Source organism: Crassostrea angulata, chromosome 7 (genome assembly GCF_025612915.1).
Source record: "Crassostrea angulata isolate pt1a10 chromosome 7, ASM2561291v2, whole genome shotgun sequence".
Taxonomy (NCBI): domain Eukaryota; kingdom Metazoa; phylum Mollusca; class Bivalvia; order Ostreida; family Ostreidae; genus Magallana; species Magallana angulata.
Genome location: NC_069117.1, coordinates 1551461 through 1571448, shown reverse-complemented (window position 1 = coordinate 1571448; position 19988 = coordinate 1551461). Strand labels below are relative to the sequence as shown.

Here is a 19988-nt window from a genome sequence, read left to right as displayed (position 1 = left end):
TATCCCGAATGAATCACCAAAGAAAGCATTTAATTGTTTAAATCAAACAAAAATAAGAGAAGTAGTTTCGTTGCTAGAAGATTGGAAATTAACAGGTATAAATCAGTGTAACCTTCTAGCAGATGGTTGGAAATTAACATGTATAAATCAGTGAAACCTTTCAGTAGATAGTTGGAAAAATGCACATCACACTGAAAGCTTGAGAGCTTCCTGTTCCAGAAAATGTGTTAAATACATGTGATTAAAAATGACCATATTGCGTGACATTACTCTAAAGGTTAATAACAGTATTCGATACATGTGTAAAAAATATCGTTCAGTATTATCTCAAAAATATTGAAACTATCGTGGTTAGGAGAAACGTGGCTATAAACAGAGTATAAGCAACATATACGATATCTATACATCTTATTCGATTCTTAGCATAGGCGTCGGAACCGGGGGGGGGGGGGGGGGGGGCTAGGAGGAGCTTAGCCCCCCCCCCTCCCCCTTTTTTGCAAAGTTAGACCTAACCTTTAGGCACATAGCATCATAGAGGGTACAGCCCCCCCCCCCCCATTTTTTCTCGCAGAAAAGATAATTGTTCCTAAATTAACCTAAAAGAGATGGAAGTATTGAGATTTTAGAGTCCAGGGTATACAAGCCCCCCCCCTCCTCCCCCCAGCTTAGGAATTTATAGATTTGGGGGAATAAAATTTGGTAGGTAAGAATTTTTTTGGAACTATAGGTATATTATTTTTTTTGTTTGTTTTTTTTTTTTTTTTGTTTTTTTTTTTTTTTTTTTTTTTGCTTTTCAAGATTTCTGAGGATTAGTCTAGCCCCTTCTTTCAATTTGCGTCTGACGCCACTGCTTGGTGTGTAAAAAAAGGCAAAAACAAAACACTGTAACAAGCAGAAAAGAAGGATTATCAAGATCAGAGTAAGGAGTTCCGAAGATTTACTTATAAACCAATCCGGTTTTACACGAAATTTGAAAATGGTATGCTGATTTTACCAGATTTTTTGTCTTATGAAAAATGTATATTGAAATAATAAAAAGCTTCGTTTGGTTATTGATAAAATATACGAAAGTAAAAGAGCACTGCAAAAAAAAAACCGAAAAAGAAAAAAAACCAGACGTCTCTATTTTTCACCAAAAGCGGTGAATATTCATTGTAATTTTTTGTCACCCAATTGTAGGCTTTGTATTCATTTATATTGAATCTAATTCAACAGTTTAAGAAATATGTATTAAAATACATTTTTAAACTCTTAATTTACAAATTAATTATCGACTTCGTTAAATACTCTCTATGATATCGTTACCCTCTTCCTGGTATTAATCTTCAAGGATCTTATCTTTTGAAGCAGTTGATCACCACTTGTTCCTTTTTGTGGCTGCTCCTTGGCCTGACGACTGTCCTTGGTGACTGTGACAATGCAGTAACAAAGTCATTGATCACGATTCTAGTCGATTCTCTAGAGAAAACCATCAAAATGTTGGACAGCTGTCGTAAGTCTCGAGTGTTTTCCTCTTCCTGGTCAGTTCTGGTTTCTCGATAAAACAATGAAATTTGCATAACATGTAACATTTGTAGCACTAAGCTACATTAGTTGGGTAGATCGTAGAACTTGCTTAGTCAAGTAATCTTGAAAAAACGACAAATATATTCAGCACCTGAAAGCCATATTCAAGACATCGTTAATTTTTGTCTTTTAATGATGTTGACAATTTTTTGTTACAAGTAATTTACGTATTGTTTTTTATTTTGTTTTTTTTTTTAACAAAAGCATCTTATTTGAAGTTGCTTCATATTTTCTATATTTTATTCATCTATATTCTACGTTAATATTTACCATTTTAAAGTCTAAAATGTTTCAAACTGGTAACAGTATCTGGCAAATTAATTTGGTATGAATAAATAACCAGTCAGAGAGAGAGAGAGAGAGAGAGAGAGAGAGAGAGAGAGAGAGAGAGAGAGAGAGAGAGAGAGAGAGAGAGAGAGGGGAGAGAGAGAGAGAGAGAGAGAGAGAGAGAGATTATTACAAATGTATTGTACATACACGTAATTTTTTTCTTTTTAGCTTCAAAAACTCCTGTTGTATTCCATGCCGCAATGAGTTCGCATAGAACCTTTGAGAAAGGTTCTCCCTGGATCTATGACAGAGCAGTCACCAATGAAGGTATATTTTATATTACATATTCATATGCAGCATATTTTGGTCATTGAGAACACGAAAGAATATAGGTTTGTGAATGACAGAAGAAGTCTTAAGCTTATCCTAACTTTATCTTATGTACAAAGCACTTTATTGTTTTTTTCTTTGAAACAAAATGAGTGTTTCAAAATAATATTGAATGAAAAAACTGGTAACATGTTGTTAACATATTTATAATCAAAAGTAAAACAGAAGTTATACTATGCAGAAGTCTAGCTTCCCTAGCGACACTTAGACAGAGAAAACAAGATAGTAAGATTATGCATGCAAAAAGATTACGTTTTTACTTTAAAGACAAATAAATAATTTGCATTACATGGTTTTTTGCGATTTCTGAATACGTTATAGAATTATCTAAAGTAAACTTAGTAGTTCTTCGTCAAAAAATGTCGCTGATTTTGATTAACGGTATGGTACATAAATGGTTTTGCTCAAAGATTAAGTAGCTAACATGCCGGACAATGTTTCAATAAATTTTGGAAGTAAGTTCTCTTTTATGATATGTGCTTTAAGATTTTTTTTAATTTGGATACTGCTATTTTGTTATATCTACAACGCTTAATTGTTATGAATTAAAATATCAACATTTTCAAAACTAAATTATATCTGTAAACCGGTTGTATCGATAAAGTAAGCAAACATGACGAATCAGTCTGTTCAATAAGTATATTTTAATACTGCATAGTTCATTTTAAATACGGTCAAACAGAGAGAGAGAGAGACAGACAGACAGACAAACAAACAAACAGAGAAGGAGAAGGAGACAGAGAGAGGGAGATTTTATCTGCTCTACAAAAAAAATATTTAACAAATTTGAGGAAGGACTCTTTTTTGTTATCTGCTTAACAGAAAAAAAGGTATTTTACAAATTAGGTCCTGGCATACATTATTGATATTCATTGGCATTGCTGCTTTCATGAAAAAAAAAATGACTTTAATGATTTGGCATGCATGTACGAGAACGTTTTCAGTAAATTTAAGCTGATCAGTAATTACATCATATACAAAGTTTCTAAATAATTTAAAAGATATGCATCACGTGAGATGATGCATATCTGATACATTTCTGTTACATACAAACATGTATGACACATAATTACTATATTGCGTGACTGCTTTTCCCGAGTTTACTTATATGTGCTGTCATCAATACATGTACAAATTGAAATATTTTTTTATGAAACACTTATCATTTTTCAAGTTTAGTGAAATCATTTGTCACTGTCATACAGTAAAATTGTTCTTTCTGTGTAAAGTAGCGGAAAAGTAAAGCTACAAGAAAGAAAAATCGGCTCAGAAGAATTTTCTAGAATCAGTTACATATATTTGCCTGATTTCAAAAAAGGATTTATAAAATGGTAAGTTGAAACTATAAGACTTAACATTGTTTCTTGTTAATGGTATAAAGTTATCGACGTTTCTTGTGTACTGTATGAAATTCTGAAAACATGTCATCTAAGAGTGCAAATTTAATAGATGGTTGCATTTCATCAAAAGTTAAGATTCCGTTTTTAAACAAAAGTTTTTTAACAAATTCGTTTTTTTTTTCAATAAAATTTCATGTAAACCTTTAATTAATTAGTTAGCAAGTTACACAAACAATAAAGACACAGATTTTTTAAAAATTACTAAAACTATATTTATGACAATGTGCCTTATACGATAAGGTTACAAAGCTATATCGGATTATATAGATTAACTAAGACTACTATTTTTTTCACTTAATCAGTTTTTAATTCAAAAGTAGAATTTAGATATTGAAAGATAAAACTCAGGATATATATCTAGTTTCTATTATGATGTGTATTTATGTTTATTCTGAAATTGTAAATAATTTTTGATTTAGGGTTTTCTCAAGGTTTTTCGCAATGTATAGATTTCCGATGTCAGAACAGTAACACTTGGTACTCGGTTTGTTCAATTTTTATAAGAAAAAAAATTAGGAAACAGAAAGCTATTGCTTTTTGAACGTGAACAAATTTATTTGCACTTAATTTTCGGCTTTGTAATTGTTTATTAAAAGAGATACTATAGCTTCTGCATCTTTTAGCTTTTATGTGGTTTAAATTGTATAGGTAAAAAGCGTTCTATCTAAGAAAAATAATAGATGCATGTCTGTGCTGAATGTTTTAGAAAATTGACTTTATCATAATAAAAACCTACAATTATATGTTGTTACTGGTGACAAATCAAAATTAATAAATGCAATTCAAGTACTATAGATAGCAATTAAACCTGGTTTGGACTCAATTGTATGGTTTACGACTTATTAATCAGCTAAATGAAAACATGGGTCAAATGCAAACATAACCCAAACTGGAATCTAAAATCAGCCATAATCACTGCGAAATATAAGATCGTTTCCCTCAATTAATATTAAGCTTCTAATGATAAGAAGTAATAAAATATCAAAACTTAATACAATATTTTCTTATTGTTGCTAAATTCTTGTTAAAATATATCTCCAAAATCATTACAGCATTTTTTTTTAGATTATATGACTGTCAATATTTTATAAATATTAAAGAAATCAAATTTTTCCCTTTGGTACGACCCTAAAAAAGTTGAGAAACATTATACAAATCAAATATATCAAACGTATTTTACAATTTGTGATTTTGTTTTAGTGATGAGATACTCTTTTTTAACTTATCTTAATAACTTAAGATTAAAACCTGTCAAATTATCATATATCTTGCAGTATAATAGTATTATCTATGCCATGTCAAGACTGTTATGTCAAAAGGGTGAATATTACTTTTGTTCTTCAAGATTTTAAAGACATCATTGAACATTAGTGTACTCAAACAATGAATAGGAATTTAAAAGACGAATAAACATACACCTACATTAATCCTATATCCTATATTGGATCATTAAAGGAATACAAATGCTTTTCTGATTCAATATTTCTATTTGATATTTTCTAAAAAATAAAATCTTCTCTAATCAACATCAAATCCATTTGTTCAATTGTTACAATTTTACATTTTTCAGTGAATTTTAATTTGAAGTAATGCCCCATCCAACTTATGCTGTAATGTTTTGTTTGAAATTAACATACAAGTCATCTTGTATTATAGAAGTGTGCGAATGTTTTCCCATCAAGATCTAATCTTAATAAGTACATATGAAAAAAAAAAATTATAAGTACATAGATTTATAAATTACCATTACATTGTGTACCCAAAGCACAATATAAGATTCCCTATTTAACCTTTCTATAACTCTGTATTCTAAATATATAGTCAGGGTTAGGGTTAGGAGAAGAAATGCCAAGTGTGAATATAAGTATATTGTAAAATTCATCTCATTGTAAAGAGGTAAGAAAACTGAGACAATACTTAATAAAAAATGTCTTTTGGTATGCAGTGTTACAGTAATCTTTTTATCGTATCAACATGCCTTTTTATTGTTTCAAATTGCTTTTTTATCAATCCTAACATTATTCTACAGTTCTGCAATGCGGGTTTAAAATAAAATTCTTTTTTCTATAGTTAATCTTGTTTAATTTAGAGCTGCCTCCTTTGTTTGCAAATGCGTTTTTGACAAATATCAAACGATGTGATTTCACCGTTTTAAACATCAGTTTTGAGGCGATGTAAAAATAAAACATTGGAAAACTTTTGAGGCAATGTAAAAATAAAGCATTGAAACCGTAATCTAGTGTAAGAGCTTCATCATGTCAATTCTAGTCAGGTGTTACTTTTTGTTGAAAGAAACTCAATGCTAACAAACATTAATAATAAATCAAATAACTCAAATACACTTTCGTGTGTTGCAAAATAAATATTATATCAAAATGATGCGTGACGTGTAATTTAACAGTCGCCAAATATAATATTAAATCAAATATACAAGAGAAATTATGAATAAAAAGTGCAAATCTTCAATCAACCAAATTTATAGGAGAATAATTAAAAGATGGTAAGAATATGTATAACGGGAACAAGGTTTGTACTATAACTCAATAGAGAGATCGAAGTTCGAGCAATCAAGTGTCACCTGTATGAAAAGCAGACTGCATAGGCTGTTTAAAGCAATTACATTTGTTTCAGGCCGCGCGCCAGATATCCTTATATTGAATCATAAAACGTAATTTTACCTGTTGTTTATTTTTGAAAAAGACTTGGATGAGTCTGTATGTACTAAATGTCTTTGGTCTCAGACATGCGGTTTGATTCGTTGCCTGGTGACAATTAAATAAAAATCACGTCACTTTGATCACAAATATGATTGAATGATATAATAAATTTTCCTTTTAACCCTCTGTGCTTGAAACCTTTATTTGTCTGAAACTCTACGTTCCAGCAAGTGTGCTATACCAAAGCCTCCCAGACCGCAGTCTGAAACCTAGTGCCCAAAATCACCCTCTTGACTTTGTATTAATTACTAGTACAGTACCGAAGAATATATAAATCTCAAATGGTCCGTCTGCATTAAATTGAGACACCGCAAATGAGACCTATAATCCTTACCCGTAGAGTTCCTTTCGCTTCTGCAGCAATCCGCCATTTAGTGAACTCCGTTCAGTAGAGCGTCGGCTTTTTATAGCCTAAAAAAAATCGCTTTCTGTCACGTGAATCGGGTTCATCGTACCGTTTTATCTAATAACCAAACACAGAGGAAATTATCTGATTCAATGATGCTTTAATTAGAATATTTACTACACTACTTTACGGAAATATTTCTTAGATAAATTATGTCTAGAAGTGTCAAATTATTACAAGGACATTAAGTCAATGGTTTGGGGTTCAATTACTTATATTTGGTACTATTATATAAACACGGGTAAAAGGAGAAATCAACTCAACTATACAACAAACAACAAGTGATGTTGAACATCATCGTTATTTTTCTTTCCGTTTTTTGTAGAAGTTGGTCACTATTTCCGTATTGTTGCTGTTATTGGACAATGTCCTTGGTCACTGCAACAACACAAAGACAACGTCACTGATCAAAAGCCAACTCAGTTCACTGCAGAAAACCATTGACATGCTAGATAATGGCTCCAAATGCAGATGTCGTAAGTCATATCCCTAACAGGGGTTCAAAATTCACAATAGAAATGAATTTAGGCAAATCTTTTTTTTAGAACCGAATGGCTATAATTTGTGGAAATATAATAGATGAAAGCTATTATGTCAAATTCTATATTTAGCATTAATTGCTTTCACAATTGTGAGTTAGAGCGAGACGGATATCTGAATATATGGAAGAGGGCGATTTTGTTTCGGGTTTTTCTTTCAAGGGGGGGGGGGGGTTATGAATAAATTTAAAAGACATTAATATAAACAAAAAGCTAGTAGCTTTTCATTTGATGTGTAAAATTATCATTAGCATTACTTTCCAGGGAAAGTGGGAACCAAGCATACAATTGTGAATAAGGTTTGTTTATAATAATGTATTTATAGTGTTAATATCAATTTTTAATTAATATATTGATAGGTTAGAAGTTAAAAAAAATTCTGAATATTAATATCAGATTGTAGTCAGAATCAAGATACTTAAAAAAAGAAAAAACAAACAAACAAAAAATCGGAGAGTGAAAGTAGCAAAGCAAAACACAGTTTCAATCTTTTTATTGCAGCTTAAAAAAAACAATCAACAACTGTTTAACAAATGTATGCTAGCTTACTCATTTTGATTTACAATGTATTTAATCGATTTGTCCACTTAACCTTAACAGAAATAAACATTCAACTCGATAAAATACAACTTACAACATTATAATTTATGCTAATTTCCCCCCAATGTTGATAACCTGTTATCATTTTCTTGTTAAAAATTTGCAATAACAATCATAAAAAATCAACCTTGTTATTTTATGACAATGTATCATAGAATGTATCTTTAACCAATGCAGGTGCAAATTTTGCTCCGATTTTTCAATAGAGGTTAGATTGTGTTTATTTGAGAACAAATTTACATTTAGTAGAATTACAATAATACCATGATCAATTCCTACATTTAAAACAAACTTTTCTTTGGCTAACAGTAAATTGGTTATAAGTATTATTTAGTTTACTATGCTATCTAATAATAAACTGTTAATAATAGATATCATGAACATATAGATATAAGAAGATATACTGCGGTATCGATTCTTAATTTTTCAAACTGTGATTCGTGGACAATTCTCCAGAACTCCAATGCTACAATGTATGATAATTAACTATGTAGATTCTGAGTAGTGTAAGTTATGACCTTTGGACCAAAACTGGGACATCAAGACGATATTAAAAAACTAATATAAAAATTTAGATTTTGAATTGTTTAAACCATGACTTTCTGCAAACTTATGATCGGTCACAGGAGAGGTTAAACAAATCAGTATTGCTATGTATGGGTAAAATCTTAAAAAATATTCTTACATTCAGATATGCAATGTTAAGCATTCCGATACTTAATTGCTGACATCACTGGAAAAAACACTGGTTTTGACTATGTAAAGCTGTATTCATTTTATTTGCTGCTTAACAGTGTTATAGTCAATGTTACTTAAATAAGCGATATGGCGTCTGTGTCTCTTTTTGTTCCGTTAATTACTTTTTCCTACAATTTTCTCAAGACAAAATCAGGTATGGACTTAACTATTACAATCGGACCATATTGCTTTGAATATTGGTATTGACGGAAAGGTAATCTTTATTTTTCTTGGATTTGTAGTAATGGCTAAAACATTTAATTTATAAAACAATATTTAAAAATACGAGGCAAGTACGACAAAAAAAGGCAAAGAAAAACAATTCATACAGAAATATATAAACTTATTAATTCTTAATATATTAAATATTTGTTTAAATTTTGTTTTATTGAAAATCAGCCGAACAAAGCCTATTGAATATTACAAACGTGATAGATAGATAGATAGATAGATAGATAGATAGATAGATAGATAGATAGATAGATAGATAGATAGATAGATAGATAAATAGATAGATAGATAGATAGATAGATAGATAGATAGATAGATAGATATGGAGTCATATTATAATACATATGATAAATCATGCTTTTTATATTTTTATTGCAGATTCTATAAACCAGGTTGTATTTCTTGCTGAAATAGGTTCAGGTAGATCGTACCAGAAAGGCTCTGTCTGGATCTATGACAAAGTTGTCACCAATGTTGGAAATGCTTACAACCCTAGCACAGGGATATTCACCGCACCTACGAAGGGCATCTACCAGTTCAATTGGTACACATTAAGTGTCCCAAGCACAATGTCACATGCAGAGTTGTTTGTAAATGGTAAACTAAAAGCACGCCAATCTGCAAATAACAACGGTAGCACTAAACAGTGGATTACAGCTGGTAGCAGTGTGGCCCTGCCACTGAACAAGGGGGATGTGGTGCATATAATGGATAGTCGATTTACAGCACAACTTATCAATCAATGGACAACATTTGGTGGCGTACTGTTAAATTGAGATCACTAAATAAAAAGTATCAGCTTATTCATACAACAAAATCTTATGTAAGCATGAAGGTAGTGGGCATTGTAGATAACCCGAGTAAACGTCTAGCTGACAGATCATATTAAACTGAGATCAATGCAATAAAAAGTATCAGCTTATTTAAACAAAAAATCCTTTCCTTGGTGTTTCATGAAGGCATGAAGGTAGTGGGCGTTGTAGATAACCTGAGTCAAAGTCTAACTGACAATTAAGTTACGGTACAAAACATTTGTAACGCAGGTAACATTTATTGTTTATGTTAATTGTGAGTAGCGGAAACATAACGCTTAAAATAATTAAAACTTGATTAATTAGAGTTTTAACACATTTGTCATAAAATAACAGTTTATGATTTATAATTCATTTAAGAAAATTAAAAAGAACTAATGAGAGTACTGATTATATAAATCTCCCAATAACAATATTATCAGAAAATAAAGTTTTGACATGATATATCTATATTTAATAACTGACTAATATGTAAATAAAAAAATATGATATTACCAATATAATTGGATAGCTTATTTCATATAGTATCTCTCAAATCTCAGCATGAGAAAGTGAATGAACCAACAAGTGGCGTCAATCAGTGCAATTGGTATGTATCAAGAGTTAAAATACAGGGGGTTATAACATTTCGAAACTCAAACCTTTTGAAATTTTGTTTACATAGTAATAGTTTATGGCTAAAAAAAATCTAAAAAGCACTTTAGGCTGCAACTAACGATATCACAGTTGTACTTAGTACTTCTCATCTGATAGAAACACGCCCTTATTGGTGAATATAGTAAGCGTAGTGTTAATAATTGGATCAATTATTAAGCCAGTGGACAGTGGGTGGTTTTTTTTTGGTAACTAACTAACCAACAAAAACATATTGAGTATAGTGAGTATCGACATAACAAACTCGTTTTTTATAATTGTCATTACCTGTTATTTTGTAAGAATAAAATTTAAAAAAATCATTTCCTTTATCCCCGCCAAAAAATCTGAATAGTTTATATTTAGAATAATTAATCGTCTATTTACATAAGTTTGGTCCTAAAAACTACAAAATCAATCTTTTACTTCTCTCACTAACAGGAAAACAGAATATATACAAGTTGTGACCCTACAACTGAAATTTTTATCATTGGTATTAAGCTACAGAATCTCATTCCGTCGCTGTCCATTACTACATCTCGTATCTCTTATTTTGTCTTGTCAATATCACGACCGACCTGTCAAAGTCGATATTGATTTTATAAAAAGAAAACAGCATACAAAGACCATGCATTGCAAAAATTCGACATGACAGGAATAAAGCTGATTTTATGGAGTCCAATCATATGACATACTGGCTCTTGTTCAGTGACAAAACAAATAGACTAAATGTTTAATACGCTTATCAATTCACCTGTTTACAATTTGTCCAATGTATAAACTAAGACAAAAGTTCCTCTCCCAATATTGCTTGAGGTTGCATGACCAACAATGTTCTGACTGTTATGCTACTCACTGAAAACCTTGCATACATGAAAAAATGACAATATTAAACTGTAAGCTATCTCAAAAATACATATATGAAATAAAAACGAAAGCTTTCATCATCAATAAAAATAATATGGAAATCACATGCAGTTTGGTTGATATAAATTTGATGAATATAAAATTAATCACAAAGTCAATTCATCTTTCTAAACAAAACTTGAATACTTAATACAGACATGTAAGAACTTTTAAATGACAAAAAAAGAAATATACAACCCTCATCCTTCTATGGTCATTTGGGGAATATAAAATCATAGAGAATATATTAACTTTTAAATATGCTAAATTATATAATTTTTTTTTATTTATCGCATATAAAATATACCTAGCAAAAAACGATGATATATAAGATTATATATGGACAAAAGTTTATCTTACAACACCATTCATATATTCGAAAATAATTTTGTGTTGCTGGTGTGGATATTTCCAGTTTATTTAGCATGACTAAAATGCGTTTTCTATGAATTTGTTATTAATGATTAATTGTAATATGAATGTTCTATGACGCTGATGTAATGCTTTATTTTGGAAACAATTTAACCTCCAAACAGATTAAAGCTTACATGTTGAAAAACTTACAAATGTATTAAAGACATCAGTTAACACACATCGCAAAAAAAAATCCCCGGAAAATGTGTTACTGACATATGATGCATAATTACTATATTGCGTGACATTATTCTGATGATTATTAACAGTAACTGAAATATGAAAAGTATATATATTGTTCAGTAAAACAAAGAAGGGTAATATTCAAGACACTGTTTTTTTAGAGAAGCGTACCTATCACCACAGTAAAGCAATCTGATATCTGATCCGTTCTTCGTGTTTAAAGAAAGCAAAGAAATATAATTACAAGCAAAAGAGTGCAGTTTAAGAGGATTAACAGGCGACAGTTTAAAGATTTTTGAAGATAAACCGTAAATAATATATTAATCTGATTTTACGCGACATTTTTAAAAATGGTAAGCTAATTTTACTCAATCTCTGTAGTTGAATAATTGCAAAGTATTCAAATTAATTTAAAAAGTAATAATTCTTTGGTGATTCAAATAGGTATGAAAGTAAAATTCAAAGATAATACAAATAAATGAAACAAATGCAACTTATTATCATTGTGAATATATAAGCAACTTGTTCAGGATCAAAGTGAAGGATTAAATTTGAGGTCTTATAGAAAAAACGATAAATAGAATTCAGAAAAATTGTTTAGAATAATAGTAAGGGTTCCGATTTTTATCAGAAGATTTAAATTGTCCTGATAACTGCTTCCTTCATAGACTGTATGAGCCATGATGGAATATATGTTGCTGTTAAAATTCATTTTTACATCTCACATTGAATCTTTCTTTTTTTTTTTTTGATTTTATATTCAAAAATGAAAGAGCGTAAATTATCGTTATGGCCGGCCTTAAAATATGAAATAAGACAGCATTTAAACACGTATTATAATAGATATTTGAAAATATAAAGACCTTGTTGTCCTTTTAGCTTGGCTTGATTTTATCGTCTTTGTTTGTCAAATTTTCTGAGGTGCTGTTGTAGTTCATAACTATTCTGACATTTGGTTTGTAAAAACCTATAAGGAAATTAAAATAAAATAAGATTTTATATATGTGTAAAAATATGCGCCTGTGTTCATTGAATAAAACAGTACTCATATGCATTGCTATATCGTTCATTTATACAGTCATTATCCGCATTAATTAATGAAATTTCTTAAAAAGACGCCAAATTTTCATGTTATTAAAATTCTTGACCTTCGCAGCAGTTGATCGCCACCTGTTCATTTATATGGCTGCTCCTAGACCTGCTTGTTGTCCTTGGTAATAGTAACAACGCACTAACAACGTCATTGATTCGGAACCAACTCAGTTTGCTGGAGAAACCAAACAACAAGTTGGATAATGTCTCTAAATGTGGATGTCGTAAGTCTTTATTCTTCCTGTTTTATTCTTATTTAGGTTTTCTACAATGTTTTTTTTAAATATGAATTTTATCAAAAAATATTCAGTAAAATCAGAGTAATACGTAAATTTATAATTTTTGTATCAATCTACACTGACGGAATGCATCTCCAAACTTATTAAGTATAGTAGTCACGGAAATAGTCAAATCTCGAAGTGAGTTTAATGCTTCAAAACAATGCTTAAAACTTGTGAAATTGATAATGTCGTCCAATTACGATGTCATAATTGATTCAATTAGTCATTTTCGTTTATTTAACGGCTTTTATTGAGTTATGTAGAAAATGAAACAGTTTCTTCACATTCTATACCAAATCATAAGAAAAATAATTTCGATACCTATAGTAGCATTCAACTCGACATTATCTTAAGGGATAGGTGAACAGCTTGTTTAAAGGTTTTTTTGTGGGGAGAATGAGGGCATTTTAGATATATCGTATTAATCAAAAATGGACATAACTCTTAAATTTATCACTTATTTCCTTCACAATTCATTTAAAATGACAGTGTAAAATTCTATCTAGAATTTTATAAACATGTACACACCTTTCATTTACTAGATTCTGACCTTGAAGAGTTACTAAGGTCTAAAATGAGTTGTAGACTTATCATTAACGAGATGAGTTGATGTGATCAAATTATTTATTCGGCGAAATAAAAATATGGTTATAATGTGGATTTGAACAATTATGGTACATTTTGGTATGTACGTTATCTAATATTAGACTTATTTTAGCCTCGAAAAGCCAGATTGTTTTCCATGCTGAAATGGGTTCTGATAAAACCTATAATAAAGGTTCCATATGGGTGTATGACAAAATGGTCACCAATATTGGAAATGCCTACAATCCTAGTACAGGGAAATTCAGTGCACCTACAACTGGTATCTACCAGTTCAATTGGTATACTTTGTGTAATCCTGGATCAATGGCACATGCGGGGTTGTTTGTAAATGGAAAATTCACAGCAAACCAAGTTTACAATAACGGGGGTGGTATCAGACTATGGATTACAGCGGGTAGCAGCATTGCCCTTTCACTGAAAAAAGGAGATGAAGTTTACATAATGGATGTCCATGGAGGAACTGCTCCGACACTACGAAGTTACTTTACGGCTTTTGGTGGCGTACGGATAAATTAACATATTGTATGTTCAATAATTATAAAGTTGAAATAAATATCAAACTAATGGTTATGTATACAGTATTCTTTATTTTTTGTTGAATAGTCAAATATTTTCGTCTTCTTAAATGATTGTTTGTGAGGTGCAAATGATCAGTCCAAAAACAAGAGGCCAACAAGCTTTGAAGGTCACATAAGGACATTAGTAACAGCTTAGAATTGTCTTCGATTGGAATAAAGACTCCAAAATGAATCTTAAAATGCAAAAACAAAACTCATTAACGCGCTTACCCCCGCCTTTATTATTTGATGTTTTCAAAACTCAATTCATGAAAGGAGGGGGAGCAAGAGTCAGAGGAATTTTGGATTTTTTCTACCCTAGCACAAGGAGCTAAATTTATAAACTCAGGGGTCATGAATTTCACAATTTCGGTCAAAGCCTCATAAATCATAACAAGAAATTCAGTATATAGCACTAAAAGTTGTAGTCGTAGTAAAAGTAGTCGTGGTAGTAGTTATATTAGTAGTCGTAGTAGTAGAAGTAGCAGTAGTATTAGTAGTAGTAGTAATTGTAGTAGTAATTATAGTAGTAGTCGTTGTAGTAGTATTAATATTGGTAGTAGTAGTAGTAGTAGTAGTAGTAGTAGTAGTAGTAGACCACGATCTTGGTCTAAAATCTAACCATGTCTTTGGGTGTAAACAAGAAGACACCATACCATAACAGGCGGAATAGCACAGTTTTGGATCATTATCAGATATTATTTGAAGAATTTTATTGCCCGATTACACTACATTCAATGAACTCTACAACGAAAGAACTTTTTTCCATTTATTCTATTAAACTTCAGCGTTCTTAATCTGTCCCTCAGTTTATCGTTATCTGCCGTTGTTGCTTCTTGCAGACGTGTCTGTAGCCTTTGGTGACTGCATTACAAAGCCACCCCTCCAGAACCAATTCAGTTCTCCGAAAAAGGTTAAAAACATGTTGGATAATGTCTCCAGATGTAGCTGCTGCAAGTACTTAGTATTTTGTGCGCCTTTTTGACATTTCGAAAGGTGACACAAACTTTTAACGCTTGTAGTAATCTACATCAACGGAATTCCTAACGTCTAAATATCAAAGCCGGAAAATGATTTTTTCGACCAATTTCTAAATGAAACGACAAATGTAGTGGACAAAATTTAACATGAAAAATAAAGATACTTATCTTAAATAAAATTATCATTTTTTGTTTATTCATTTGTTTTTTATTTTTTTATTTTTATTTTCTTTTAGAATTGTTTAAGTCTATAATGAATTATGATTCCTGATACAGGATTTAGTCTTTTCGATCAAACAATAAATGAATAAGGTGGAGAGAAGAAGAAGAAGAATGGATGGAAAACTATAGTACATACTATTTTATATACCTATGTTTATTTGTATCTACCAGTTCAATTGGTATAGTTTGAGTCATCCTAAAGATACGTCGCATCCAAGGTTGTTTGTCAAGGGAGAAATAAAACCCAGACAGGCTTTCAATAATGGTGGTCGTTCTGATCAATGAATAACAGCTGGAAGCAGCATGATCCTTTCACTGAAAGAGAGAGATGAAGTTAACATAATGGGCATGAATATTCGGCAGATATTCGAAGTCATTTGACGACGATTGGTGGCGTACTGGTAAATTAATCATTCGCACTATCAGAGCTTGTGAATTAAAAAAGAAAAGAAAACCTATTGGAATATTTGGTATCAATGTACACAATGAAAACCACTAAATCTTGAATATTCAAAATCCATACTCTCCTTTGTAGAGCAAAATGGTTAACATGAGCACTTTTTCTAATCTAGGTCACTACTTTTTCTATGTGCTCAAACTAAACGACTTGTGCTGAAACACACCTATTAGATATAGTAATGAAAACATAATTTAGACATAAACAAAATAAACGTATTTGTATTTTGTTATACGAAGTTTTTTTCATTCATTTTCTTAAAAGATATAACATTGATTGCGAGGGATAGATAATTGGATAACACGTTAGGTTGTAAACAGAGAAATGTTTATGGATCGACATCGTAACGAGGCGTTCTTGAAAATTACAATCGCAATTTGTCAAAGGAGTTAATTTAGTTAAAATTCATTTCTGACTTCATTAATTACAAGCCTCGATCAAAATTTCAAACGCAATAGCAGAGACTATTCGTGATTAGTCATTCACGGATCACGGTCAAATTTAACTCCTTGTGCTTTTCTGTCCGTTTTGTTTCGTAAAAAGAACTTCGAAGATAAAATTGCTTTCCTCTATAATGTCAGAGGAAATCATGCTCTTGAATCTGATTCTGCGATAGTTTCCCTTGAAAATGCCTAAGTAGACTCTAACTCAACTTTTCATTGCGTTGTTTTCAAATTAGTAACCGCTCTGCGACTTCAGAAGTGGTACTATTCCGCCAAGCTTCATCTGTTTTAATTCAAGTGTACAAGTGAATTTTCTTTTCTGGATCCATAAAGCCCGAAGGGCTTTTATGAGATTTGATTACGTGACCAACCCGTACTTATATCCCGATAAACATCCAAAAATGATATTTCTTAAATATATATATATATATATATATATATATATATATATATATATATATATATATATATATATATATATATATGCTTAAAAATACGCCAAAATTGTGACGTCAACACCAGAGACTTTGCTAACGTTATTATGACGTCACAATAACGGCGTTACCTTGGTTAGTTGTAAAACATCTGAAGATGAAAATGAAAGCGCTTATGTTTTACTCGGACTTTGTGTTTTTATTCGTTTAAGTTTTCTATATCTTATCCGACCACTGTGAATTTTTTCTGGATTTACCCATATATATATATATATATATATATATATATATATATATATATATATATATATATATATAATCCAAAATAAGTAAAGTTAATCCACACAAGTAATAAATAATAAAAAATAACAGAAAGCCGGTAGAGTTTTGAATCGGCTTTCTGTTATTTTTTATTATATATATATATATATATATATATATATATATATATATATATATATATATATAGAGTTTTCTTGAATTGTTGACGAAAAGAAAGACATGCATTGATTAGATAGATAAATATACTTCCAAAAACCAACCCATTTTACCCCAAAGAAAATGCTTTACAAAAAAAGAAACAAAAACGGGATTTATTCAAAGATTTATTGTGATTCTGGTTCGAATCTATCAAATTGGTCAGCCCAGCCGTACACCACTAAAAGTTGAGTACTCTCTCCTTGAATAAGCCGGCGTGTTACCAGAAACAGCTAGATGTACGATGTCTCCTCTCTTTAATGTCAAGATGACGGTACTGCTTGCTGTTATATACTTCCCTCCTCTTCCAATGTTATTCTGAGCGATTCTTCCTGTACGTTTACCGTTGACAAATAAGGAAACATCTGAGGTCTTCCCTAGATCACTGAGAGCTGACCAGGCAAACAGGTAGAGACCTGTAGCTGGTGTTGTAAATTTACCTGTCTGTTCATTGTAAGTACTGCCATCGTTTGTGACTACCCGGTCGTACACAAATATCGCGTCCTTTGGGTGTGTTTTGGTGCTGCTCATTTCAGCATGAAACGCCGTCGGTACTGTAATCATACATACAATATCAATATATCATTTGCAAAGTTCAAAATTAAAAGAATATAGTCTTTTAAGGATAAAATCTTATATGAATCTCCAATATTAATGGATCTACGTACATTATCTATGCTATATCAGCTAATTGTTGATGCTCAATTTAGTGCCAACTCAATAATTCCTTGTTTTCGACAGGTTACTGAAATTACTTTGTGATCATTCTTAAGATACATCTCCCATCGGCCACATAATTCATCAGAACAACAGTTTTGTTATTACTCCTTGCATTCCTTTCTGAATTCCTTAAATATTATTAAAAAAGACGGAATGAGAAAAGAGAAAAGTTACTAAGTCAAGAAAATCTACATTAACAAGAGATGTATGTGAAACACTTATGCCTGTCATGAATCATATATCCTGAACTGATATAATGATCAGACGAGTTCTTTGGAATTGCCAGATGTCTGTATCAGAAACAACCAAAACACCAAAATAAACAAACAAATATTTAATAAGAAAAAAAATACATACAAGAAAAAAAATAAATGAAAGAAATATTAAACCAGATTCTAAAAGAGAGAGTCGACTCTAATTTCAACAACAAATCTTTAAATTGACTTCAAAACAAAATATTCTTTCCAAAATTTAAACACTTAAATTGATTCACATATATTTAGATTTTCAAATAATTTCTCTAAATTCGTTTATCAACTTTCAAATCAATTTCACAAAAATATTACTACAATTATACGAGAACCAAATATTCAAAACAATGAAAGTGAAATTTCAATAAATTTCGTCACATTTCCTTTCCTGGTTCCTCGGTATATTTCCGGTGACTTTTCACCCAAACCCCAGACATCACATAGACCAACACACGGACACACAGACACACGGACAGATGACACAACCGTTGCTCCGGTACGTTAGGACACCACAACACAACACACATATACCAACGTCTCCAGCGTAGACCGCTCCCGGTCACCATACACCATACACGTACATCGACGCCACGTGTCCCCGATATGGATGGAAAATGGCGGGTCTGGCGCTCCGTACTCGTCTCCGACTTTGTAGTCACAATTCAGCTGGTATAAACCGTCATCCCCTTTAACACAATTTCTTTTAAAATAGAATGGAATATACTTGAAACAATTTATCGTTAGTGTTCAGTTCTAAAATGACAATTTTCCATTCGAACACGTGCTTTTAAAACTAAGCTTTCTTACATAGCAAACAAACCAATTAAACATACATAACATTAAAAAACAAACAAATACCTTGAAAATGGTGACAAACATTCGGAAATGAACAAAGTAGGGAGAATTTCCCAATCTTGGTGACTACCACGTGCCTCTAAATAGACACACGTCCACTCTGCTGGACTGCACGGACTGGAGTGCGGTATTTAAAATTACACCCCTGCGAATGTGTTCGGAATGTTTTCTTTATCGTTGCTAAGTAAGTAATAAATCCAGAGGTGCTCGAATGAAAGTTCACGAGACTTCACCAATATTTGTTCAGTTCCTGTGAAATTTCGAGCGGAAGTATAAGTGTTCGGATAATATACTCAAAATACGTAAGTACTGGTCGTTTTTCATATCATATCCTACTGTGATTTATGTTAAAACGGGAAAAGCTTTCAAGATGTACGTCTTATTTTACCATCTAGGAGTTATTTATATTAAACGATAATATTCAGAACAGAGTTATCGTTCGTGTTCAAACACGTGTAGAGTGGTTGAAAATATAACCATTGAGTTGCTTAATAAAATCATAGCCATGTTTAATGCTTGTGGTGTGCAATACCATGTTTTAAAAAAAAATAATGGGTGTCTGTTTTGCATTAAAACTTAGTATATTGAGCCATTTTCAGGGAACATTCTGCATAAAATGGTATAGTCTGTTTCACTATTGATGTTATTACTAGGTCAGGCGCGGATCGAAAATTAATCCTCAGGAGGGATCTCTTTTAAGCATGTTAGTTGTTGCAACAGCAGACAAAAACTAATTTTTGTATAGTCACGTTTATTTCTAGAACACATTTTATTCACCAATTAATGAAGATAAAGTTTAAAATCAATA

The 19988-nt window shown here is 31.1% G+C and overlaps 3 protein-coding genes and 1 long non-coding RNA gene across 5 annotated transcripts in view; 2 read left to right on the top strand and 2 right to left on the bottom strand.

Moving 5' to 3' along the window:
* Positions 1–3384: 3384 nt before the first annotated feature.
* LOC128193269 (complement C1q-like protein 4) lies at positions 3385–9727 on the top strand. Its single transcript, XM_052866620.1, has 3 exons — positions 3385–3557; positions 7075–7225; positions 9236–9727. The coding sequence occupies exons 1-3, from the start codon at positions 3555–3557 to the stop codon at positions 9631–9633; spliced, it is 552 nt and encodes a 183-aa protein (XP_052722580.1). The 5' UTR covers positions 3385–3554; the 3' UTR covers positions 9634–9727.
* A 1964-nt stretch (positions 9728–11691) lies between these two features.
* On the top strand, positions 11692–14300 carry LOC128193265 (complement C1q-like protein 4). 2 transcript variants are annotated; one of them, XM_052866617.1, is made up of 3 exons: positions 11692–12158; positions 12965–13121; positions 13897–14300. In XM_052866617.1, exons 1-3 carry the CDS (start codon positions 12156–12158, stop codon positions 14298–14300), a joined length of 564 nt encoding a protein of 187 aa, XP_052722577.1. In that variant the 5' UTR covers positions 11692–12155. The 2 variants fall into 2 exon arrangements, with proteins under 2 accessions (XP_052722577.1, XP_052722576.1); XM_052866616.1 differs by having other exon boundaries at positions 12962–13121.
* Positions 14301–17516: 3216 nt separating this feature from the next.
* The window catches only part of LOC128193268 (complement C1q-like protein 4), a 29639-nt gene continuing 27167 nt past the window's right edge, over positions 17517–19988 (bottom strand). Inside the window, exon 3 of the mRNA XM_052866619.1 lies at positions 17517–17908. Within this exon, the coding sequence (XP_052722579.1) occupies positions 17517–17908 (392 nt within the window). The remainder of the gene's footprint in view (positions 17909–19988) is intronic.
* LOC128193271 (uncharacterized) lies at positions 18394–19320 on the bottom strand. Its single transcript, XR_008244613.1, has 2 exons — positions 19184–19320; positions 18394–19011 (listed from the first exon to the last, which is right to left on the bottom strand). It is a non-coding gene; the product is annotated as an uncharacterized LOC128193271 (long non-coding RNA).